General features: G+C 40.9%; 4 protein-coding genes across 4 annotated transcripts in view; all 4 read right to left on the bottom strand.

Moving 5' to 3' along the window:
- Positions 1–25,066, bottom strand: part of LOC137172900 (C-C chemokine receptor type 1-like) — a 69,787-nt gene that overhangs the window by 16,823 nt on the left and 27,898 nt on the right. The window lies entirely within an intron of this gene.
- On the bottom strand, positions 1,597–6,127 carry LOC137172901 (C-C chemokine receptor type 1-like). The gene is made up of 3 exons (XM_067577497.1): positions 5,718–6,127; positions 5,232–5,452; positions 1,597–3,593 (listed from the first exon to the last, which is right to left on the bottom strand). Exons 2-3 carry the CDS (start codon positions 5,423–5,425, stop codon positions 2,729–2,731), a joined length of 1,059 nt encoding a protein of 352 aa, XP_067433598.1. The 5' UTR covers positions 5,426–5,452; positions 5,718–6,127; the 3' UTR covers positions 1,597–2,728.
- On the bottom strand, positions 13,163–16,998 carry LOC137173560 (C-C chemokine receptor type 3-like). The gene is made up of 2 exons (XM_067578452.1): positions 16,944–16,998; positions 13,163–15,305 (listed from the first exon to the last, which is right to left on the bottom strand). Exons 1-2 carry the CDS (start codon positions 16,994–16,996, stop codon positions 14,450–14,452), a joined length of 909 nt encoding a protein of 302 aa, XP_067434553.1. The 5' UTR covers positions 16,997–16,998; the 3' UTR covers positions 13,163–14,449.
- Positions 17,400–20,327, bottom strand: LOC137173820 (uncharacterized). Its single transcript, XM_067578906.1, has 2 exons — positions 19,238–20,327; positions 17,400–19,086 (listed from the first exon to the last, which is right to left on the bottom strand). The coding sequence occupies exons 1-2, from the start codon at positions 20,325–20,327 to the stop codon at positions 17,756–17,758; spliced, it is 2,421 nt and encodes an 806-aa protein (XP_067435007.1). The 3' UTR covers positions 17,400–17,755.

Raw genomic sequence — 25,066 nt, 5'->3', positions numbered from 1 at the left:
TCAGGTATCTAGCAGCAGCGGGCGGGAGCGGGATTAGGAAAACAGTCCCATGCAGGGCTTTAGTACACACCTCGTGTACAGTGCAGTGTTTTGTGTAAAATAAACATTGATAATTTAGACAAACCTCAAGCAGTCACTTCTTCTGAAGAACATTATCCCTGATCACAGGATAATCAAAAGATGGAATCCATACCACCATGCATCATGAGTGCTAGTAATTTCTCCATGGTGGTGGCCCTTTACTGGGCGCAAAGTACATGGGTTGAAGACTCTACAATATGATTCAATCCCAGACTGAACTCCTCCAGAATCATGATGACATTTGTGTGTAAAATGTATCGATTAAGCATATATTAGCCAAAGACAGCATTTTGCAATATTACTTTTGGAGAACAGAACATGATGAAAAGAATGTAACAATGATTGAATGTTTTGAGTTGGACTATGCATTAAGGCGTGGATATTCTGTATATCGCAACTCTGAAAGACAACTCACTCTTTGTGAATTCATCTTTAATTTCCATGACACTCATCTCTAACTTTCTCTGTGATGACATATTGATCATGAGATAATGATTTTATCTGCAGTGCAACAGCTTAATAATGACTGTTGGTTAAGGTAGGCTTCATGTGCTGATATCAAATTTCACACTGCTTCCAATATCTGACAACAGAAACAGGAACCTTTCTAAATTTGAATTATATTGTTAAGTTGGCTGCGTTAAAACATAGTATTTACATTTGATCACAGATAGCTGGTGTCTGAACTGAGGATGATGGGAATGTCAGTAGTTTTGCCAGTATTTGATCCAGACCAAAGTGTTGAACAAATTAAAAATGTAAACTGCTGACGGCTCTAGATGAAAAGTCAACGGATCACCAAAGTCATTCCAGTCATTCATTCTGTGGGGAAAAAGAATGTTTGTACATAAGTTCATTGACAGTTTATCCAGTACTCATTGATAGTTATTGCAGTCTGGACCAAAGTCAAAAACTTTGACAAGTAAAATTAAAAGTAGAAGTAAGTGAGAAAGCATTTACAGTATTTTTTGTAATGTGGGGAAGTGATCCTGTAATCCTTTCACCAGAGATATTGACACTAGGCTTTATGCAGAAGATAAAAATATGTCCAGGTCTGCTCCCCTGAGCCAGTTTTCTTCATAACAACATTTTTAGCTCTGTACTTCAATTCTTGGTTATGTGGGGGAAAACTGTCCAGATCAGCAATGTAATCAGGTGGTCTTGTCCTCTTCTGAACATGGACATGAGAAACATGTATTTGAACTTCCACACAAATCCTTGACAGTTGCTTTCTTAAAGGAATGTTTTCAGTAAAAGGGGTGTTTTGAAAAGGTATGTACATATATTTTGGAAATATGGGGGACATGAAGAAAGGAAACATGTAGCCTGGTGATTTAAAAGGGTTGATTTAATCAAATAGTTTGGATTTAGACACACACAAACCAAACAAAACCCAACAAACCATTAAGCTTTTAACTCCCTTTTTGTTGCTGCTTTTTCACTGTTTTATTTCCAAGTAAAAAGTTCTTCATATGAAGCTTGACAAAGAATGAATCATCAATGTAAAATATCGACTCTCTTTTTATAGGACATAATTCATTATACACACAATAATAAAAAAAACCCATAAACACAAGATTAAACCAACCAAACAAAAATCAGAGCAGATATACTTACAGGCATGGAAAGTGACTGGACAATGATTATACATGCTTGATTCATTGTTTTGGACTTTATTTGGATGCAGCTAAAGTTCCACTGTCTGGTGTTCAACAAAGTGCTCTTATCATAACTTAAATTCTTACACTTAATCAGCCTTGAGAAGAACTACAAGCCAGACCTCTAAACTTTTTTTTTACACACTATACTGACATTTTAGAAATAATCCAATTTAAGTGAAGTCATGAAAAGCTGTCAGAGATACAGATAGCCATTACAAATGAGAGTTTAGGCTGTATGGTGAAAATACAGAGCACAGCACTTTTGTATCACATCCAAAAGTCCTTTACAAAGAGTTTTAACATTTGCTCAACTATGTAAGGATTAAGGAACTATTGATCTCTTCCCCCTTAACTTTGTTCAGCAGCCCAACTTTTACATTCTGTCACACAGAGGTGATGCAGTTAACTGTAATATTGGGTGCAAAATTTGAGAGAACAGTGTATAAAATAAATCATGATTGTGGCACTGTGGTGCATAACCAAGTGTGGTCTGACACATATACAGGCACAGGCGTGAATACTTGGGGGATTATGGCAGATGTTGATCATTAGATTTCTTCTTACAAATGGAGTTACTCAACTTTAAATGCAGAGCTTTGTTTATCAACATCTGACAACTAGAGGACAGAAGGTCTCCCAAACTAGTTTGTAAATGAACCTTAATGAAACCTTAATAAAACCTTAAAACTCACAGGAAAATCAAGCTCACATAATTGACATAAAGTCTTTACTGTATATACAAAGAAGGAATTGCGTGCTTTTCTGTAAGGATCCATCTCTTCCTGTAGCTGAGCTAAACATACCTCTTATGTCCACATTTACATATGTCTTGATAACATGTGCATGATGATGAGGTAGCAGCTTTGTTTTGTGCTGGACAACAAACTTTCAAAACATGTTCTCTCTCTTCCTTCAGTTGCTGTAAAACCATGGTTTGTTGAGCACATGGCAGTCCTGAGATACAAAGGAGTTCCAAACCCTAAAACTCAACTCAACTCTATGCTTTTCTGTGTACTTTTTGTGGACATATTGGTTCTGCTGACCTGACTGACAGAAATATGCTTCTTTAACCCTGGGAAGCGTTTCACCAGCAGCTGTCTGAAGTAGCTCTGGAACTTTTTACCAACAAATGTATAGAAGATGGGACTGATGCAGAAGTAAATGTAAGCAATGTCATGAGTGACTTCACGTGCATAACCCCTCTTCTTCTTTTCATCACAGGACTTGTTTTCAGGTATTAGTTGTACAACATTGAATGGGGTCCAGCATATAAAAAACAACAGGACAATGATAAATATCAGCCTGACTGTCTTGAACCTGGTAACTATCTTGGATGATATGACAGTGATAGCAATCCTAACGTAGCAGTACACAATAACAATCAGAGGAAAAAGCAAGAAAAGGAAAAGTTGAAGGTAAAATGTAGAATCTCTCAGCTTGTCTGCATCAACAAATGTCAAGTTACTAGGATGTTCCTGACAGAACATTTTATTGTCGATGAGAGTAGAAAAAGTTTTGTGGAGAATCATCTTTGGGATGCACGCCAGACCACTGACCAGCCACACCACAGCACAGGAGAGCAGCGCATAGCGTTGATTCCTCACTTGCGACGCACGCAACGAGTAAACGACAGCAAGGTGTCGGTCGAAGGTCAGGAGAGTTAGAAACAGAACAGAACTGTAGAGGCCCAGGTAGTAGACACTGCCTACAATCTTGCACATTACTTCGCCAAAGATCCAGTAGGAGAGCTGCTTGTAGACTCCCACGAAGGGAAGACTGCTCATGAACATCAGGGAGGACACCACTAGGTTGAGCAGCAAGATGTTGGTCACAGTGGTCAGCTTCTCAAACCTAAGAAGTGGCCAATTAAACCGTTAAATATAGAAAAAACAGAGACTATGGGTCACACAAGCATTTTTGACAGTAATATTTTGCAAAAATTTCCAAACTGTGGATTGGTTGGTGGCAGTGAAGTAAATCTGAACATCTTTAGCATCAATTTAAGTAAAGCGTGTCAACTAGATAAACTGCTTTGAAATCTATTAATTGACAGGTCATACTGTAGAGTCCTGAAATAGAGGAAGCTCACTCATTCAATGTTACACAATTATCTCAGTTCAGTCTTTTGTTTTTGTGGTGTGCAAGCTAGCTTCTTGTACTGCCTGTAATTGCCTAATATTTTACCCTGACACCACTGCATAACCTCCAGGAAAATGACATTTCGTAATCAGGCATTTATTTGAATTGTCAAGGCCATTTTTAACTTTGAAATTAAGAGATTGCAAGACATTAGTTTTGAATCATGAAGGATGTTCGAATGTTTCAGTGTATCAGTGCCTGTTATTGATAATATATTGATGACTTGTGCACATTGTGCAGCCTTGCAGGATTGAGTGCAACACTTCTGCTCTGGTCTACATTGCAAAATAGGATGTGCACAGCCAGCTCAGTAATGTGAGTTGACAAATTTGGCATCAAGGTTGAAAATGCATGAAATGAATCTGCCTGAGAGTGCCACCCAGATATACAGTAGTCTGTGTGGGAATCTAGTGCCAACAAGTTAGTATTTCAATGTGACCGGTACTTCGTTTTTTTGACCAAACACCTCAAAACTAATGACACTCCCATCATCCTCAGCTGTTCTTTGTGTTCAATGCTAAATAGCACATGTTAGAAATGTAAATTAAGGTGGTTACCATGGTAGGCATTATACTTGTTTAACATCAGCAATGTCATGTGCTAGCATGGCTCTTGGTTAGCACTTAACATCAACCAAAGTGAATTTATCCAGACAAAGGTTATGTTTCTCCCAAAAGTAAAATATGAATCAAATTTTTAGGAGACATTGTTGCTAATCACAACCATAATAAGATTAACATAACAAATTTCATGTTCTTTTAACCAAGGGGGGAACAAAGAACCCTCCTTTTCTTGTGCCAATTTCTGTAAGAGCCCAGAGAAGAATTTTTGATGCTGTTTTTGACCTGCATTTTTGAGCAAGAGCCATTCAATGCATTTACATTTAGTAACCTGTCTACAAAGTAGTTTTAATTGTCAGTGCCGGGGTCCACATTTGCGCACTTGAGTCAAACTGCCAACACATACACTAGTGACTATAATCCAGCACTACTGTTTTTAATTTTATCTCATTAGTATCAGCCTCACTGTTCACTCTCCTAACAGTGTATCAGAGCTGTAGCAGTTGTTCTTCTGTTGTATTTTTAACAAAGTAGTTGCTTCACTAGTGTTTGCTGCTCACAAAATTCTGGGATCAGTAGTAGTAAATCACACTTGATGCTAAATTGTAAGGATTACAACTTTAATTTACTCTTTGTAGACTATTTCAATTATCCTGTAATTCACAGGTAATTATAATAAGGGTTGTGTGTATTTTACAAGTTTAAAAATTGTACATTTTCTACCTCTAATTGCTTTAAAATGCTAAACCAATATTTTTTCTGAATTTGAGAGTTTTGTTTGTCTACTCACCGATGGATGATGACCAGGACCAGCCCGTTGCCAAAGAGACTGAAGAGAAACATGAAGTAGTAAATGGTGGACAATTGAGCTCCCAGTAAGTTTTCACCATCACTAGTACATAGTCCAACCGGCGTCGAATTGTAACTGTCAGAGTCATTGGTATTGTAATAATCGTATATATTATTAGGAGTTGTTGATTCCATCTTCTCCTCAAATGTTAGCAGGGAAATCTGTCAGGAACACAAATGCAACTATCATACACAGCATTCACAATATGATGCAATGATGCAGTCAGTATGAAATGAAAATTCTAAATATTGTCAAGCTTTTGAAAATGTGTAGTATTATATAAGAGCTATTAAATTCTGTGTGCATGCTTCTGTAAAGCATGCAAATAAGGAGAACTAGAAAACAATCCCTTTAAATGAGATCCTCCAAGGAGCTCAAATCAGATGTTTGTGGGAATGAGAATTAGGCTGAGCTGAGCTGACTTACCACCTGGCCAGCAGAGGAGCTTCTCCTTGTTGTCTGACACTGAGGACCAGAACTGTCTGACTCACAGCTCAGCTGAAGTTACTCCATATAAGTCAGCCAGCAAGGGGAAGGAAGTACCAGAAAAGTGTGTGTGTGTGTGTGTGTGTGTGTGTGTGTGTGTGTGTGTGTGTGTGTGTGTGTGTGTGTGCGCGTGTGTGTCTGGAAGGAGCAGGGATTGGCTGACAAAGACAAGGCCAAATGTGTCCCAGACAAGGTTGAGACCTTGAGAGCAGAGCAGAGTACTGAAAAGACTGTTCTGTGTAAGAACCCCATTGCAGTGGTCAATATAAGGGTGAAATGAATGAGGAAGTTGAGTTTTTACATGCAGTTCTTATGTTACACCACATCTACACAGGACGCTTAGTGTATGCAGCACGTTAGCAGAGCAGCAGCATCACAACAGTTCCATCTGTGTCTACATTCAGGATGCATTCAGGCACAGTGAGTGTAGGTCAATCACTACACAATAACTACAACACACAACCATTGCAGTTACCAAAAATGAAAGAAAATAGACTTCCAGGTGTAGTGCGAGTGAAATGCAAGCTGTTACTTATCGCGTGTAGACAGCTGTTAAAATAGAAGCGTACCTGTTCTGTCAGACAGACATACGTGAAAGTTAGGTAAAGATCATGGTTTGGGCTGACTGTGGTTAAGCAACTAAAACACTTGGTTACACTCGGGTTTTTTCACATCCATCCATTAAACCATGAGATGCTGACTCGTCTTTTATGGTCTAACATTATTACTGATGCTGGGCTGAAAGGATACAGACTGATATTAATACACATAATATTATTTCAGATCAATGAAGTTCTCAGTTCACCAGCCCCACTGATACATTTACCTGAAAACAAAGCTGTTCAACAGTAATCTCAAAGGAATATTACAGGAATATAGATTATATATATAAATCAATACTATCTCCCCCAAAAAATCAAATAGATTTTTTTTTTTAATTTGCACAATTCTAATATTAAAAAGTGATTGATTTAACAAATTAAACCATACACTTATTGTACTTAAAAATCTTTTTAGATAATCCAGCAGGACGGCATGAAAAATTACATTTATTTAATTAGAAACCTGCAGCCCACTGTCTATTATTGCATTATACATCCAGTTTGCTAAAGGTTTTTTGTCTTTTTAAAGAAAGAACAGTTTAAAGAGGCAACACTAAATGATCTGTATAATATTCCTACACCTATCTCTTTTGACACATCACTATGATATTTATTAAAATACAAAAACATATTGTATTCAAATATTCCTTGTGATGTCTTTTTGTCTCTCAGTACCAAATTCATTCTGACAACTTTTTTTATACTGTATTATATTTTTATTATAATAAATATAAACTTTTTTCAATGTTAGGAGTGTATGTGTGTTTGATTTGTATACTAGTATGTCCTCCTGCTTTGGGTGTGGTTTATTACAGTCTGTGCTTCTGTCTCAACGTTTTCCTGATAAAGATGAAGAAATTTGTTTCTCACTGAAAATGTCACTTGTGACATTATTGAACTATTTCCACACTGTCAGATGGTTTTGTCATTTCTGAAGAAGTTTCTATGAGAAATTAGATATACAGTATCCTATAATTACATTTTCTGATGACTCAGTTGTAGTCAGCTTAAAGTCCCCCCAAAAATGTGTTTTTCCTTATTGTTCCTTCACTTAAATTTTTATGCTACAATGTGCAGTATGATGTAAAGGAAGGTTTGACACTAAAAGGCTGTTTCATCTGTTGAAAGGGGAAAGTTTAAATCTGAGTTTAAAACTAGGAGCATGATTTATGACATCACAACTAGTTTGGAGCCAATCATGGTCCAGTATGCAGCTTATACAAGTGTGATGTGAAACCTGAAGCCTCCAGTGCACATACACTGAAAATGAACAATGAACAATATTTGCATGTTCATAAATTCTGGAATTTTAATGAAGGAGAAAGACAAGATATAGATTTAAGAATTTTAACAAGATAATTGAACTGGTTTTGTTGGAAAAACCATATCAGACAGATTCTTTTATTTCAAGCAGAGTATTTTTTATATGTCTTAAAACATGTCTGGAGGGATCCATAAATATCTAGATGTCATTTTGCATTCTCAACTTAAGTGTGATGCCCATATAAGGAAATTGTCTAGACTACTAACTGTTTTTGTTTGGTAAGACCATGTATATCTCTTAAAGCAGCTAAAATGTATACGCATGCCACGATTTTATCACATATATCCTACTCTGTGATTATCAGGGTGCAGGCCTCCAAATCAATAATCACACCTGTAATATTTTTATAAAAACTATAAGAGGTAAAATGACACCATGGTCAAATTCTTCAAAAATAGAACTTAGAGTTTTCATTCATAAAGTATTGCATTACCTGTATGTAATGTGCTTATCTGTATGGTCCAAGTTAAATAAACAAATAACTGAGTAATAAAAACAAGGGAGGGGAGGCAGGTCTAAAGTGGATTCTTTTACTGTGCTTAAGAGTCCTTTTTGAGTAAAATGTTAATAAAATCAAGAAATGTTGTTGACTTCAGGAAGTCAGGACCAAACCTGACAGTGAAAGTCTGAAATTGACAGCAAGCAGAGTTTTGAATCAAGAGTGAAGACCATTTTGAAAATAGTGCAAAAATGAAAAAAAAAAGGGGTTTTTTGAAGTCATGAGGGCTTTTTTTCTCAATCTCCATCTTCTGGATCTTTTTCTTACCTGATCTGTGTCCTGGGGAACAAACTAGTTTGGAGTTCACTGCAGTCATTGTGCTAAATCATGTCACTGATATGGACAATACTGCTCAGTAATGCCCATCTGACCTTCATACAGAAAGAGCTGGAATCCCATTGTCAAGTCTTAACATTTTGAATGTATGAAATATAATTTTTACTCTGAATTCATTAAAGTGAAATTGTGCCTTTCTTGCTGCTGTATTTCATTGTGGAATTGACATGTCACCCTCCTGATGAAGTTTTGTTACTGTGATGACCAACATAAATAAGTTGTGAAAGATTGTTACTATGACAACACACATCTGATAGCTTTCACAAAGCATAGCAGAAGGTACTGGACCAGTTGCACAACAACTGTTGTACTTCTGTAGAAAATTGTGTAAGAGACTTTTTTATGACAGTTTTTTAGATACAGATTCAGACCAACTTTATTGTCTCAGCCGGAAAAATTCATTTTGTCCAGTGCTCCAGACATAAAAGCACCATAGAATCCACAGTAAAAGCAGTAGAACACCCAATACAGCCTTGATCAGATAGAGCGCTTTTTGCAGGTTGTAAAACACGTGGCACACCGCACTGCCTTTTTTGTTGAAGTCTACAACTTAAAAAAAGAGCAGCTGCATAACTGTGAGAAAGTCATCAAGTGGGTGAATGATTCACTGGGGTTTGTAGTTGTTCGACAGAACCCAGCAGAGAGCCTCAGATAAGGAGTTAAAGATTTTTGGGCTACACTTGCAGCTAAAGGTCAAAAACACAGCAAAATAGTATGCGCCCCTCCAGAGGACTCAGAAAAGATGCCAATATTCAGGGTGGATAGGAAGGACCTTGAAAGAGCTGGTAACGTCCGCCTTGGACAACCAGACTCCTTGGCCTGCGAGGCAGATGAGGGAGATGGCATGATCAATTGCAGATCATCCCCCTGCCCGTGCAGAGGTTGGGTCTTCCTCTCTTATCCACACTTTTGGGGAGAGAGCCAAGGGTGGATGGCTGGGCAATGGATGATTTGGGGGTAATGGACAGTGGAGGAGCTGCTGGTGGTAAGCCACAGAAAACAGTGGGACTTTGCTTTTCCACAGCTGAGGTGTGGGGCAGAGGAGCAGAGAGGGTGCATGTGGTGGGATGGGAAGGGGCACCACACAGGTTGCAAATGAGCAACGAGCGGGTTACAAAGACTCGGCAGTATAGTTTGGGATCCAACTATCTCCAGTACGTGCCCTGGTTGAGCTATTGCAGGGGTCTGGCAGCTTGAGAGTTGAAAAGGACATGGTGTGAATAAAAGTTGTTGCCGCCGAACCACAAGGCCAGGTTGAGGATCAATGGTAGTTGTCAAACTCAGACCTGCGGTTGAGGAAAGCAGAACAGATGACATCTCAATACAATGAGAATGAGAAAGTGAATTCAACCACTATAAGGTCTTTGGAGGGAGCCGGTTCCCTGGGGACATGAGGTTGAAGATGAGATTGAGATGATCCGCCATTCGGGTCTTGTGTGACGTGACTTCCTCCCATAGTCACATCCCTGTCGCAGACCGCCAACATCATCACGTCAGGCACCATCGCCATCTTCTCTCTCTCTCAGACACAAACAAACACACACACACACACACACACACAGACACACACACACACACATGCATTCCCATGCATGTGCTCAACCCTGTACATAGCTGTTTGTGTTTTGCTTGGTAGAATTAGATTTTAGAATGGTAGTTTATTTATCAGAGCATTTGTTAACTTTGTTAACCTTGCTAAGTTAAATAAATAGTTATATCTTTAAAGAAAAGTTCTTTTGTCATTATTGTGTCTAACATATTGTTAAAAGTGGCTGATTGAAGGAGCCAGAGCTTGAACTTCAACCGTCTTTGTTCACCCAGGAATGTTGACATCTCTCAGATATTAACATTCTAGGTGAACTTTCATGACACTACCTTGTTTGGTTATTGGTCCCAGTTTCCGGGTGGTGCCCCCTATCTGTTAATACATATGAATGATTTTATTAATTTTATAATTAATTAATCATTACGATAATTGTTAATTATTGTTAATAACCAACTGTGCTCCTCACAGATCCAACAGTTGGTGTCGGAATTATTGATTAATTTTAACAATACCTTGATTTCATAATTCATAATTATCAACGATAATTATGAATTATTGCTAATAACCAAACACACTCCTGCCTGTCCCAACATTGCCTTTTTAATGACGCAAAGGGAACCATATGAAGCTTAGCGAAAGTTCACTCATGCCTGGCGTAATTTTATCGCTCATACCTCCCTGTCATTCTCATTTATCATGCACACTCAATCATTTCCTAGCTGTCAATGCATGATTTGAGTTTCAGGTGTCACCAGCTGATTACTTCTACCCAATAGCGTGGCGACACATTTTCATTGTTAGCCTGTCATCTATGCAAACTGTTCCTTGTGAGAAACTTGAATGCGACACATACTAATGAAATATATGAGTCACCCATGGGGTTGCGAGTAATTGTACTCAGTAGAGGACCGCATTGAGATTGGGATCCCACAGGTCTCGCGGTACCCAACGCGAATCTTGCAGGAACAGGCAGTTGTAACTTTGCTGCTGGCGGGAGCGGGAGGTCAAAAAATATACTGCGGGTCCCGGGATTTAGGCAGTGCTGCAGGCAAACTCTCACAGAGCTGGGCTGAGTGCTCAGTCTGCGCTCCTCCTGGTGCCCACTGACACATCTACCTGCTACCACTCCTCCTCACACACATACACACATACTCATGACTAGGCACCACTGACTGCTGTGACCTGCCAACTTGAACGAACTGAGAACAGAAACACCGAACAATATGTGCATATTGCGATACTGCAGGTTATTACTACTTTTGTGTTCATTTAGGAGGGAACAGAAGAGTTGTAAGCTTGCATCAGGTCACATACCATCATCATTAGCACTACTCCTCATCAGTGCATTAAAAGACACAGAAAAATGAAACAAAATAAAACAACCAATGACAACAACACATGTTCTAAAATAATAAGTAGGTTAAAAGAAATAAATACAATGTAATTCTGCCATAGAACAGGCATATTAATTGCACTAGAATAACTGGTTATTGCACTAATATGAATGTATATTCACTAGAACGCAGTTTCGCTACATTATTACCAACAGGTTTGCATCTCTATTAATAGTACACAGTAAAATAATGTGGCTTCCCTGCAGTACGGGAGAAGACACAATGAGTGAATGGTCAGAATATTTGCAGGAGCAGGCGGGAGTGGACACACTTATGGCAGGAGCGAGTGATAATGGTCAGGTATCCAGCAGCAGCGGGCGGGAGTGGGATTAGGAAAACAGTCCCATGCAGGGCTCTAGTAGAAACCTTGTGTACAGTGGTTTCTGTAAAGTGAGCACTGATAATTTAGACAAACCTCAAGCAGTCACTTGTTTTGAAGAACCCCCACTCACAGATGCTATTTCAGTAAATTAGTTTAAATTGGAGTATTGTACTATTCGGTCCAAACATCCCCACATAGAATTGACAACCAGAAGGCACTAAATTTGGGGATGATGGGCAGATAAGGCATATATTTCTTTTTTTTTTTTTTTGGTTTAACACACTAAGAAGCAGATCAATCTCTGCAAAGAACTGTATTCCAATTCTTCGTGAAACTGGTCATTAGAAAACATTTTAACAGGGAACAAGGATAATTTAAAGTCTGTGTACTTGAAGAACTTACAGGATTATTTCTGCTCTTTGTGAATTCATCTTTAATTTCCATGACACTCGCCTCTAACTTTCTCTGTGATGACGTATTGATCATGAGATAATGATTTTATCTGCAGTGCAACAGCTTAATAATGACTGTTGGTTAAGGTAGACTTTATGTGCTGATATCAAATTTCACACTACTTCCAATATCTGACAACAGAAACAGGAACCTTTCTAAATTTGAATTATATTGTTAAGTTGGCTGCGTTAAAACATAGTATTTACATTTGATCACAGATAGCTGGTGTCTGAACTGAGAATGATGGGAATGTCAGTAGTTTTGCCAGTATTTGATCCAGACCAAAGTGTTGAACAAATTAAAAATGTAAACTGCTGATGGCTCTAGATGAAAAGTCAACGGATCACCAAAGTCATTTCAGTCATTCATTCTGTGGGGAAAAAGAATGTTTGTACATAAGTTCATTGGCAGTTTATCCAGTACTCATTGATAGTTATTGCAGTCTGGACCAAAGTCAAAAACTTTGACAAGTGAAATTAAAAGTAGAAGTAAGTGAGAAAGCATTTACAGTATTTTTTGTAATGTGGGGAAGTGATCCTGTAATCCTTTCACCTGAGATATTGACACTAGGCTTTATGCAGAAGATAAAAATATGTCCAGGTCTGCTCCCCTGAGCCAGTTTTCTTCATAACAACATTTTTAGCTCTGTACTTCAATTCTTGGTTATGTGGGGGAAAACTGTCCAGATCAGCAATGTAATCAGGTGGTCTTGTCCTCTTCTGAACATGGACATGAGAAACATGTATTTGAACTTCTACACAAATCCTTGACAGTTGCTTTCTTAAAAGAATGTTTTCAGTAAAAGGGGTGTTTTGAAAAGGTATGTACGTATATTCTGGAAATATGGGGGGCGTGAAGAAAGGAAACATGTAGCCTGGTGATTTAAAAGGGTTGATTTAATCAAATAGTTCGGATTTAGACAAACACACAAGCCAAACAAAACCCAACAAACCATTAAGCTTTCAACTCCCTTTTTGTTGCTGCTTTTTCACTGTTTTATTTCCAAGTAAAAAGTTCTTCATATGAAACTTGACAAAGAATGAATCATCAATGTAAAATATCAAATTTCTTTTTAAAGGACATAATTCATTATACACACAATAATAAAAAAAAAACCCATAAACACAAGATTAAACCAACCAAACCAAAAATCAGAGCAGATATACTTACAGGCATGGAAAATGACTGGACAATGATTATACATGCTTGATTCATTGTTTTGGACTTTGGATGGATGCAGCTAAAGCTCCACTGTCTGGTGTTCAACAAAGTGCTCTTATCATAATGTAAATTCTTACACTTAATCAGCCTTGAGAAGAACCATAAGCCAGACTTCTAAACTTTTTTTTTTTTACACACTATACTGACATTTTAGAAATAATCCAAATTAAGTGAAGTAATGAGAAGCTGTCAGAGACACAGATAGCCATTACAAATGAGAGTTTAGGCTGTATGGCGAAAATACAGAGCAAAACACTTTTGTATCACATCCAAAAGTCCTTTACAAAGAGTTTTAACATTTGCTCAACTATGTAAGGATTAAGGAACTATGGATCCCTTCCCCCTTAACTTTGTTCAGCAGCCCAACTTTTACATTCTGTCACACAGAGGTGATGCAGTTAACTGTAATATTGGGTGCAAAATTTGAGAGAACACTGTATAAAATAAATCATGATTGTGGCACTGCAGTGCATAACTAAGTGTGGTCTGACACATATACAGGCACAGGCGTGAATACTTAGAAAATGGGGTTATGGCAGATGTTAGATTATTAGATTTGTTCTTACAAATGGAGTTACTCAACTTTAAATGCAGAGCTTTGTTTATCAACATCTGACAACTAGAGGACAGAAGGTCTCCCAAACTAGTTTGTAAATGAACCTTAATGAAACCTTAATAAAACCTTAAAAATCACAGGAAAATCAAGCTCACATAATTGACAAAAAGTCTTTACTGTATATTCAAAGAAGATATGGTGCGCTTTTCTGTAGGGATCCATCTCTTCCTGTAGCTGAGCTAAACATACCTCTTCTGTCCACATTTACATATGTCATGATGGCATGGGCATGATGAAGAGGTAGCAGCTTTGTTTCAACTTTTGAAACATGTTCTCTCTCTTCCTTCAGTTGCTGTAAAACCATGGTTTGTTGAACACATGGCAGTCCTGAGATACAAAGGAGTTCTCAACCCTAAAACTCAACTCAACTCTATGCTTTTCTGTGTACTTTTTGTGGACATATTGGTTCTGCTGACCTGACTGACAGAAATATGCTTCTTTAACCCTGGGAAGCGTTTCACCAGCAGCTGTCTGAAGTAGCTCTGGAACTTTTTACCAACAAATGTATAGAAGATGGGACTGATGCAGAAGTAAATGTAAGCAATGTCATGAGTGACTTCACGTGCATAACCCCTCTTCTTCTTTTCATCACAGGACTTGTTTTCAGGTATTAGTTGTACAACATTGAATGGGGTCCAGCATATAAAAAACAACAGGACAATGACAAATATCAGCCTGACTGTCTTGAACTTGGTAACTATCTTGGATGATATGACAGTGATAGCAATCCTAACGTAGCAGTACACAATAACAATCAGAGGAAAAAGAAAGAAAAGGAAAAGTTGAAGGTAAAATCCAGATGCTCTTAGCTTGTCATCAATAGACGTTGTGTTAAGAGGATATTCCTGGCAGAGCGTTTTGTTGATATAAGTAAAAGATTTGTGGAGAATCATCTGTGGGATGCACGCTAGACCACTGACCAGCCACACCACAGCACAGGAGAGCAGCGCATAGCGTTGATTCCTCACTTGCGACGCATGCAAGGAGTAAACAACTGAAAGGTGTCGGTCGAAGGTCAGGAGAGTTAGAAACAGAACAGAACTGTAGAGGCCCAGGTAGTAGACACTGCCTACAATCTTGCACATTACTTCGCCAAAGATCCAGTAGGAGAGCTGCTTGTAGACTCCCACGAAGGGAAGGCTGCTCATGAACATCAGGGAGGACACCACTAGGTTGAGCAGCAAGATGTTGGTCACAGTGGTCAGCTTCTCAAACCTAAGAAGTGGCCATTAAAAATGTTAAATATAGAAAAAACAGAGACTATAGGTCACACAAGCATTTTTGACAGTAATATTTCACAATAATTTCCAAACTGTGGATTGGTTGGTGGCAGTGAAGTAAATCTGAACATCTTTAGCATCAATTTTAGTGAAGTGTGTCAACTAGATAAACTGCTTTGAAATCCATTAATTGACAGGTCATACTGTAGAGTCCTGAAATAGAGGAAGTTCACTCGTTCAATGTTACACAATTCTCTCAGTTCAGTCTTTTGTTTTTGTGGTGTGCAAGCTAGCTTCTTGTACTGCCTTTAATTGCCTAATATTTTACCCTGACACCACTGCATAACCTCCAGGAAAATGACATTTCGTAATCAGGCATTTATTTGAATTGTCAAGGCCATTTTTAACTTTGAAATTAAGAGATTACAAGACATTAGTTTTGAATCATGAAGGATGTTCGAATGTTTCAGTGTACCACTGCCTGTTATTGATAATATATTGATGACTTGTGCACATTGTGCAGCTTTGCAGGATTGAGTGCAACACTTCTGCTCTGGTCTACATTGCAAAATAGGACGGGCACAGCCAGCTCAGTAATGTGAGTTGACAAATTTGGCATCAAAGTTGAAAATGCATGAAATGAATCTGCCTGAGAGTGCCACCCAGATATACAGTAGTCTGTGTGGGAATCTAGTGCCAACAAGTTAGTATTTCAATTTAACCGGTACTTCATTTTTTTGACCAAACACCTCAAAACTAATGACACTCCCATCATCCTCAGCTGTTCTTTGTGTTCAATGCTAAATAGCACATGTTAGAAATGTAAATTAAGGTAGTGACCATGGTAAGCATTTTACTTGTTTAACATCAGCAATGTCATGTGCTAGCATGGCTCTTGGTTAGCACTTAACATCAACCAAAGTGAATTTATCCAGACAAAGGTTATGTTTCTCCCAAAAGTAAAATATGAATCAAATTTTTAGGAGACATTGTTGCTAATCACAACCATAATAAGATTAACATAACAAATTTCATGTTCCTTTAACCAAGAGGGGAACAAAGAACCCTCCTTTTCTTGTGCCAATTTCTGTAAGAGCCCAGAGAAAAATTTTTGATGCTGCTTTTGACCTGCATTTTTGAGCAAGAGCCATTCAATGCATTTACATTTAGTAACCTGTCTACAAAGTAGTTTTAATTGTCAGTGGCGGGGTCCACATTTGCGCACTTGAGTCAAACTGCCAACACATACACAAGTGACTATAATCCAGCACGACTGTTTTTAATTTTATCTCATTAGTGTCAGCCTCACTGTTCACTCTCCTAACAGTGTATCAGAGCTGTAGCAGTTGTTCTTCTGTTGTATTTTTAACAAAGTAGTTGCTTCACTAGTGTTTGCTGCTCACAAAATTCTGGGATCAGTAGTAGTAAATCACACTTGATGCTAAATTGTGAGGATTACAACTTTAATTTACTCTTTGTAGACTATTTCAATTATCCTGTAATTCACAGGTAATTATAATAAGGGTTGTGTGTATTTTACAAGTTTACAAATTGTACATTTGCTACCTCTAATTGCTTTAAAATGCTAAACCAACATTTTTTTCGAATTTGAGAGTTTTGTTTGTCTACTCACCGATGGATGATGACCAGGACCAGCCCGTTGCCAAAGAGACTGAAGAGAAACATGAAGTAGTTCACTAACCAAGACCACTCCTTCTAGAATATAGATTTAATGGTTTATTGGGAGTGTGATGGAAGAGCAGGGTGAAAAGGAGGAAGGATAGTTAGAGGGATGGTTGGAGAGGGAAGGATGGATGGGGGAAGGGAGAGGGTCGGGGGTGTGAGGATGCGGGGGTGAGGGTCGAGGTCGTGGGATGCGGGATGAGGGGGTAGGGGTCGAAGGGATGAGGGTCGAGGGATGGGGAGAAAGAAGAGCAGGCGGGAAAGAGGGGAAGGAGGCAGTGGATAGGAGAGTGATAGATGAAAGGAGGAGAGGCGTCGACGTCGGGGAGATAAGTGGGAACAGGGGGTTGAGACTCAGGGTGGGGTTGCGGTCTCGATGATCTGGCATCTGTACGAGGCCCCCAAAGAGACTTCCACCAGAGAGGCGAGAATGGGATTTCTTAATGTTATCCGGGTCGTGATGGATGTAGGTATGAGAGTGGGACGAGGCTGGGCATGGTGCTCCGGGAATCGATTTAACGAAGAAATTGATTCCACTGAGGTAGGTCTGTATGGTGGAAGACTTGATCTTGAGTTGAGTGTGGGAGAATGTAATGAAGCAGGAGAGGTTAAGAATGTCCGGTGAAGGGAATGGGAGTCCGTGGGAGACGTGAAAGGTTTTGAAGGAATTCCAGCCGGTGAGGTATGGAGATAGTGTTCGAGGGGCGACGCTGTTGATGATGTTGTCCCGTGAAGTGGTGACCAGTTGTTCCAGTTGTGGGTTCAGTTGTAGATTGTGGCTGAAAACAGTGGGACTGGAGTTGGAAGAGGGTTGGAGGCTGGAGCTAGTTGTCTGAATTTCTGAAACATGAAACGAGAGAGTGAATCAGCGATTGCGTTTTTGTGGCCTGGAATGTGGAGTGCTCGGATGATGAACTGGTGCTGGGCTGAAACCAATGTGAGCTTGCGCACGAACTGCATGATGTCCAGATTGTGTGACCGGCCTATGTTGGGGATGTCGACGACGGCGCTGTTGTCAGAGTGGATGGCGATGGCCTTTTTGGACCATTCATGCCCCCAAAGAATGGCAGCGATGACAATCGGGTACATTTCCAAAATGGTGGAGTAAGGGGCCAGGGAAGAGAAGTCGGGTGGCCATTCGGCAGAGAACCATCTGCCGCCGTAGTAACCACCGAAGCCGACTGAAGGGGCGGCGTCGGTGTATAGCTGGATGTCGTTGGTGTCTGTAATGTGGACGTCGTAAAAGAAGGAGATGCCGTTCCAGGAAGAGAGGAACTGGTGCCACATTTTTAGTTCCATCTTGCACGCGCTGTCTAGCGTGACGTGGTCGTGGATGGATGGGACGGCGGTGGCTATGGAGAGAAGGTGTGACAAGAAAGATCGGCCCTGAGGGATGATGCGGGTGGCGTAGTTGGAATGGCCCAGCAGAGAGAGTAATTGACGTTTGGTGCATGTGTTGGCCATGAGAAAGTTTTGAATGAGTAGAGAAATGCGGTGGAGTTTCTCAGTAGGCAGAGATGCTTGGAGTGTAATGGAGTTGAGGGTGATGCTGAGGAATTCCAAGGATGTGCTTGGGCCTTCTGTTTTCTCTGGAGACAGGGGAACGCCGAGATCAGTGAATGCGGAAATCATTGTGGTGAGACCGTATGACGGGGGCGAAGACAGTGGCGTGACCGTGAGGAAGTCGTCAAGTAGGTGGATGACGTACGGGAGTTTATAATTGTTGGAAAGAATCCAGCAGAGGGCTTCGGACAATGAGTCGAAAATTTTTGGGCTGCTCTTGCAGCCGAAGGTTAGACGCACGGCAAAATAGTATGCGCCCTTCCAGGAGACCCCGAAGAGGTGCCAGTAGTCGGGGTGGATGGGGAGGACTTTGAAAGCACTTGTGATGTCCGCCTTGGACAACCATGCTCCCTGGCCCGCAAGGCGGATGAGGGAAATGGCGTGGTCTATGGTAGCGTATTGCATGGAAAAGTCCAGGCTGGGAATCAGGCTGTTAATGCTTGGAACAGTGGAACCGTGGGGGGACGAGAGGTCGATGATGAGCGTCTTTTTCCCAGAGTACTTCCTGGTTGCCACTCCGATTGGGCTGACTGAAAGACGGGAAAGGGGGGCTGGAGAAAGGGCCAATCATGAAGGCGTCATGAACTTCTTTTTGCAGTAGTCTGTCAACTGTGGTGGGTTCAGACAGGGCTGATTGCAAGTTGTTGCATATGTGAGTGGACTCAGGCGTGGCCTGCAGACCCGGATGGAAACTGTAGGTGAAGCCCTGAATGAGGAAGTTTACGAACTGGGTGTCTGGATGGTTTTGTAGGGCGGTGGCTAGGGCGTTGATGTTAACGGGGGTATTGAGATGCTTACACAGCTGTTGCTTTGTCGGGTTGTGTGGGCATGCGGCTCTGGCGTGGGCTCCCCCGCAGAATGAACAAGTGTGGAGGAATTTGCAGCTGGAGGAGCTGCAGCCGAGTTCGTTGAAGTTATTGCAGATCATCCGTCCTCCCTGGTAGAGGACAGGTCTCCCTCTCCTGTCCGTGCCTTTGGGGAGGGGGCCGAGGATGGACGGGTGATCTAAGGCAGGTTTGGGGGTGATGGATGGTGGGGGAGCCGCCGATGGCAAGTAGTGTGGCATGGCTGGGCTTCGCTTGTCTGTTACCGAGGCACGGGGCAGGGGGGCGGAGAGGGTGCATGCTGTGGCGGGATGGGAAGGGGCGCCGCACGTTTCGCAGTGCAGAGAAGCACGAGCTGCGAAAACTCGGCAGTATAGCTCGTGGTCCAGTGTTCCCCAGTACCTGCCCTGGTTGAACTGTTGGAGGCGACCGGCGGCTTGGGAGGCAAAGAGGATATGATAGGTATAGAAACCGTTGCCGCCGAAACGCAAGGCCAGGTCGAGAATTAATGACAAGTAATCATCAAGCTCGGACCTGCGGTTGGGGAAGGCTGAACAAATAATGTCTCTATACAATGAGAACGCAAAAGCGAACTCGGCGACTGTGAGGTCCTTGGAGCGAGCAGGAAGTGGCTGTTTAAGTTCCAAGGGGCCGAATGAGGTGAGCAGTTCCCTGGAGATGTGAGGATTAATTGATGTAGGGTGAATGAGTTGAGCGAGATCAATGTAATTACCAGTTAGGATCTGCTGCCTGAGGGTGGGAGACACGGGGGAGGGCCGGGCGGATGCTAGGGGGCGCACTGGTGGCTGGGCGGTGGCCAGGGTGTAGCTGCTGGATGGAGGTGTGGGAGCCAGGAAAAGGCCGAGGCTGGCCGTGTGTAAGGCTGTATGTAACTGTTGTTTGTAATTTGTACTGTCAGTATTGTCTTTTGGAATACATTGAATCATTTGCAATATATTTCAGTTATCTTTGATGTTTTGTATTATTTTAAGAAGATAGCTTTTATTGTGAAACAGCCACTTTTATTTAGAAAAGCCAGTTGTGCCGTTCTGACGTACGGGAGAAGGGAGAAATGAGCAGGAAAGATGCACATGTGCCCCCGCTAAGATACATGCTAAATATCAACCTATTTAAGTGGTTGTGAAATGTTTAAGGACCCTTCAAGGACCAAGGATAATTCCCTTATTTGCAGAACGCAGCCAACGAGGTAATTCTTGTTTTTGTCTTTATTTTGCTTTGATGAGCTGTTTTCCACATGCTGTAAAGGCTTTTATTTTCGCTAACTTTGTCTTTATACCGTGTGTGTATGTGTCTGTAGTTTTCACGGTGGATTTGGAGAGAAAGCTACAAATAAACCAGTTGCAAGAAAGCCACTTGTGTTTGCCTGTGCTTCGAGGGAATTAAAGTGAAAACTCGAACTGTCCATCAGCGCGAGTGAGCATCAATTAACAACGCGGCAAGTTCAAAGGACTGGCTTCATTCAGCCTGTCTGCAGCGCATGGAGCAGTCATTCATGGAGCAACAGATGAGCCAAAAAACAGCGTTAAAAAGCACATAAAGAAGTAAGACCCACGCAGCTTAAAGAGTGAAGTTTCAAGAAGAAGTAGCAAAGGGCTTGGACACTAATAAGTTAAGAGTTATTTAAGAAGAGTGTTTTTGTCAGTGTTTGTTATCACGTAATTTAACTCAAGTTTATTATTCCAGAGATACTAAAGTTAAAGGGCAAACATTTTTTGCTTGCAATTTAAGTTAATTTTGTGAAATAAGAAGTGAACACTAACTGCCATTGAAATGTAAGTTTTCTGAGTGTTTTATGTGATTTGCATATATTGTGTGTATTTCACTAGTGATATTTAAGGTCCAATTACGTCATTTTGCACACCTTTAAGTTCTAAAGTGCACTTTTGAAGTATCAAGCATTTATTTATCTATTATTGACATTTACATTTGAGTGAGTGTTTAAAGTTGATGGGAAAGTTTGTTTACTACGTTAATTACTATTTGTAAACAACGTAACTGCTATTGTTTTGCAAAATTCGATTAGTGATTTGACAATGTCAAAGCCAAAAGAGTCTACAATTCAGATAGGGGACAGTCTTAGAGACAGAGCAAATTCCCACGATCAACCTGAAGATGGAGAAGTAGGTGATGCTGAAAGCCACCAAGAGGAAGCTCACCAACCCAGGCGAAGTCAGAGAATTAAAACTCTTACAGAAAAGGGTAAAGAAATGCAAGAAGGAAAAATTAAAGGGCTTCAACAAAAGTTTGACTACATATATGACAAGTGGAGAACACACGTTAAATCTGCTAAGCAGCCATTATCACAATCAACAGAGCCTTTATCTGATGATCTGCTTCAAGATATCATTGGTGATGTCATAGGGCTTTCTGCAGATGTCCAGCGTATTTATGATGAACTACGCAAAGTCTCACCTCCAGGTCAGGACACACGTCGAAGAGTGGATCGGTGTGTGGAGATTTCAAAGTTCATTGTATCCAGAGCCTCAAGTCGGCTGGGCGGAAAGATTCCAGAACGAGAGCAAGAGTGGCCAGAAGCAGGCTCTCTCTTCGACTCAAGCATCAGTAAATCAGGTTCTGTCATTTCTATCTTGAGAGGCACCTCAGAGCATTCAAGCCAATCTTCTGTTAAGCGCCAAGAAGCTGCTGCTGAAGCTGCTGCAAGCCAAGCAGTTCTGAAAGTGCTACAAGAGCAAGAAAAGGAACAATTGGAAATACAGCGCTTAGAAGCAGAAGCTAAAAGAAAGATAGCAGATGAAGAGGCAGCAGCCATCAAGCGTCGTTTAGAACGGGAAGAAGAAGAAGCTAAAATTAAAGCTAAACGGGAAGAAGAGCATGCAGCTCTACAAAGGACTCTGGAAGAAAAGAGGAGAAAGATACTGCAGTTAGAGGCAATGAAAGGTCTCAATGCCGCACAAGCAAGAATACAGGTGTATGATCAGGTGAAGGCTGTAGCAGAGAAAAAGGACACTGTAAAACAAGAGAAGGAAGAAGATAATCAAGCTTCAGCTCCAACAACTCCTCAACCGCTGTATGTACCTTTCATACCCCAGGCTGGAACCACCTCCTCAAATGACAGTACAGCAGAGCTTGTTAGGGTGCTGGCAGGTGCTTTAAGTGCGAACAGGATTCCAGTTCCAGAGCCGTCAGTATTCACTGGGGATCCATTGAAATACAACGATTGGAAACTCTCCTTTGAAACACTGATTGACCAGAAAAACATTCAAGACAAAGAGAAGATATACTACCTGCGTAGATATGTAAGTGGACAAGCTAAGAAAGCACTTGATGGATATTTCCTACTCGGTACTGAATCTGCCTATGTTGCTGCATGGGAGATTTTGGAGGAGAGATATGGAAATCCATTCACGATTGCAAAATCGTACAGAGACAAGCTTCAAGCATGGCCTAGGATAGGGTCTAAGGACAGTTTTGAGCTCAGAGAGTTTGTTGATTTTCTCCGCAGTTGCGAGGCTGCCATGGTCCACATCAAAGCATTGGAAATCTTGAATGACTGTAATGAAAACAGGAAAATTTTGTCAAAGTTACCAGACTGGCTAACAGCGAGATGGAACCGGAAAGTTATTGAAGTCCAAGAAAACAGTAACCAATTCCCCTCCTTCAGTCAATTTGTTAAATTTCTGACAAGAGAAGCAAAAATCGCCTGTAATCCTGTTACATCATTGCAGTCACTGAAACAAACTGATGCAGAAAAAACAAAATACCAAAGACGTCAAAGCTTAGGAGCAAAGACTCTTACTACAAATTCAAATGAAAGAACTAACATGTCTTGTATTTTCTGTCAGAAAAGTGGGCACACCTTGCACAAATGCAGAAAGTTCATGGAGAAACCAGTTCCAGACAGAATCAAGTTTGTTCAAACTGAAAGGTTATGCTTCGGCTGTCTCAAGTCTGGTCATCACTCAAAGAGTTGCAACAGTAGGAGTGTTTGTGATGTGTGCCATAAGCGGCATCCTACTTGCTTGCATGCAGTGCGACCTAAAGAAGAACAAAACCCACTACAAGCCAAGCAAACTCAAAGTCAAGAAAAGCCGAGTACAAGTCAAGAAAAACACCAAGAACGACCTCAATCTACACAACCCAGAGGAACAACCACAGCTGCTACTTCAAACAGAGTGATACTGGAGGAAGCTAACACACAAACAGCCGCAATAATTCCTGTTTGGCTTTCATCCACATCTCAGGCAGCCCAAGAAGTTCTTGTGTACGCACTTTTGGATTCTCAAAGTGACACAACCTTCATTCTGAGTGAAGTAGCTGAAACTTTGGAAGTAAACAAACGACAAGTCAAGCTCAAGCTTTCTACTATGACCTCAAGAACCACGTTAGTAAGCTCCCAAAGGGTAGACAACTTACAAGTCAGAGGCTTTTACACTGATAAGAAGATCTCCTTACCACCAGTCTACACACGGGATTTTATTCCAGCCAACAGAACTCACATCCCAACAGATGAAACTGCAAAAGCTTGGTCTCATCTAGAGCACCTTCAAGGAGAAATTGCACCTTTACAGGACTGTGAAGTAGGTTTGCTCATTGGATACAACTGCTCACAAGCTTTACTTCCAAGAGAAGTTGTGTCTGGCAAAGAAAATCAGCCTTATGCACAGCTCACGGACCTTGGATGGAGTATTGTTGGCCACGGCAATCCCTGTCTAGACTACGGTGACACAATTGGGATCAGCCATCGCATAGTAGTAAGACAAGTGACACCAGGTGTTGAGCCGTCGGTCAATCTCAAGACTGAAGTACACTATGTGAGTCGAAACAAAGTAAAGGAAATTATTCCTTCAGACGTCATAAACATCCTGGAATCAGACTTCTCTGAAAGAGCTGGAGAAAATGATCCTGTGTCTCAAGAGGACTTGAAGTTTCTTTCCAAGTTGAGAGGGAATATTACACAAAAGGACAATGGTCACTACGAAATGCCTTTGCCGTTCAAGGAGGAAAGACCGAAACTACCGAACAACAAGACGTGCGCAATACACCGTCTGAACTGTCTTGAAAGGAGACTAAAGAAAGATCAAAGATACTATAAAGACTATGTCAAGTTCATGGATGACATCATATCACGTGGAGATGCAGAGAAGGTCCCTGAGGATGAAATTGACAATAGTCCAGTTTGGTACATTCCACATCATGGAATCTATCATCCACAGAAACCAGGCAAAATACGCGTAGTATTTGACTGTTCTGCCAAGTACCAAGAGACATCCCTCAACGACCATCTGCTCACTGGTCCTGACTTAACAAATACATTGGTGGGTGTCCTATGCCGCTTCCGAAAAGGTTACATTGCAGTCATGTGCGATGTGGAAAGAATGTTCCACCAGTTTCACGTCGAAAAGGAAGATCAGGATTATTTGAGGTTTCTATGGTGGGAGAATGGCAATGTAGAAACCACACCATCCATCTACCGCATGAAGGTCCACTTGTTTGGAGCAGCCTCGTCTCCTGGCTGTGCCAACTTCGGCCTAAAACATCTGGCAGCACAAGGGGAAGGTCGGTTCAGCGACGCCGCCATATGCTTCATTCAGAGGAATTTTTATGTAGATGACGGTCTAACAAGCGTTCAAACTGAGAAGGAAGCCATCAAGCTTATCAAAGACTCAAGAGAACTTTGCTTTACTGGCAAATTAAGACTCCACAA

The sequence above is a fragment of the Thunnus thynnus genome, chromosome 21 (genome assembly GCF_963924715.1).
Source record: "Thunnus thynnus chromosome 21, fThuThy2.1, whole genome shotgun sequence".
Taxonomy (NCBI): Eukaryota; Metazoa; Chordata; class Actinopteri; order Scombriformes; family Scombridae; genus Thunnus; species Thunnus thynnus.
This window is presented reverse-complemented; position numbering and strand designations above follow the sequence as displayed.

Excerpts from the sequence above, each read along its gene's own strand:
- LOC137172901 (XM_067577497.1), bottom strand. The coding sequence starts at position 5,425 with ATGGAATCAACAACTCCTAATAATATATACGATTATTACAATACCAAT. Across the intron at positions 3,594-5,231 it reads GTCCTGGTCATCATCCATCG|GTTTGAGAAGCTGACCACTG; the intron begins GTGAGTAGACAA and ends GCCACTTCTTAG.
- LOC137173560 (XM_067578452.1), bottom strand. The coding sequence starts at position 16,996 with ATGTTTCTCTTCAGTCTCTTTGGCAACGGGCTGGTCCTGGTCATCATC. Across the intron at positions 15,306-16,943 it reads GTCCTGGTCATCATCCATCG|GTTTGAGAAGCTGACCACTG; the intron begins GTGAGTAGACAA and ends GCCACTTCTTAG.
- LOC137173820 (XM_067578906.1), bottom strand. The coding sequence starts at position 20,327 with ATGATTCAATGTATTCCAAAAGACAATACTGACAGTACAAATTACAAA. Across the intron at positions 19,087-19,237 it reads CACCTACAGTTTCCATCCGG|TCAGCCCAATCGGAGTGGCA; the intron begins GTCTGCAGGCCA and ends CCCGTCTTTCAG.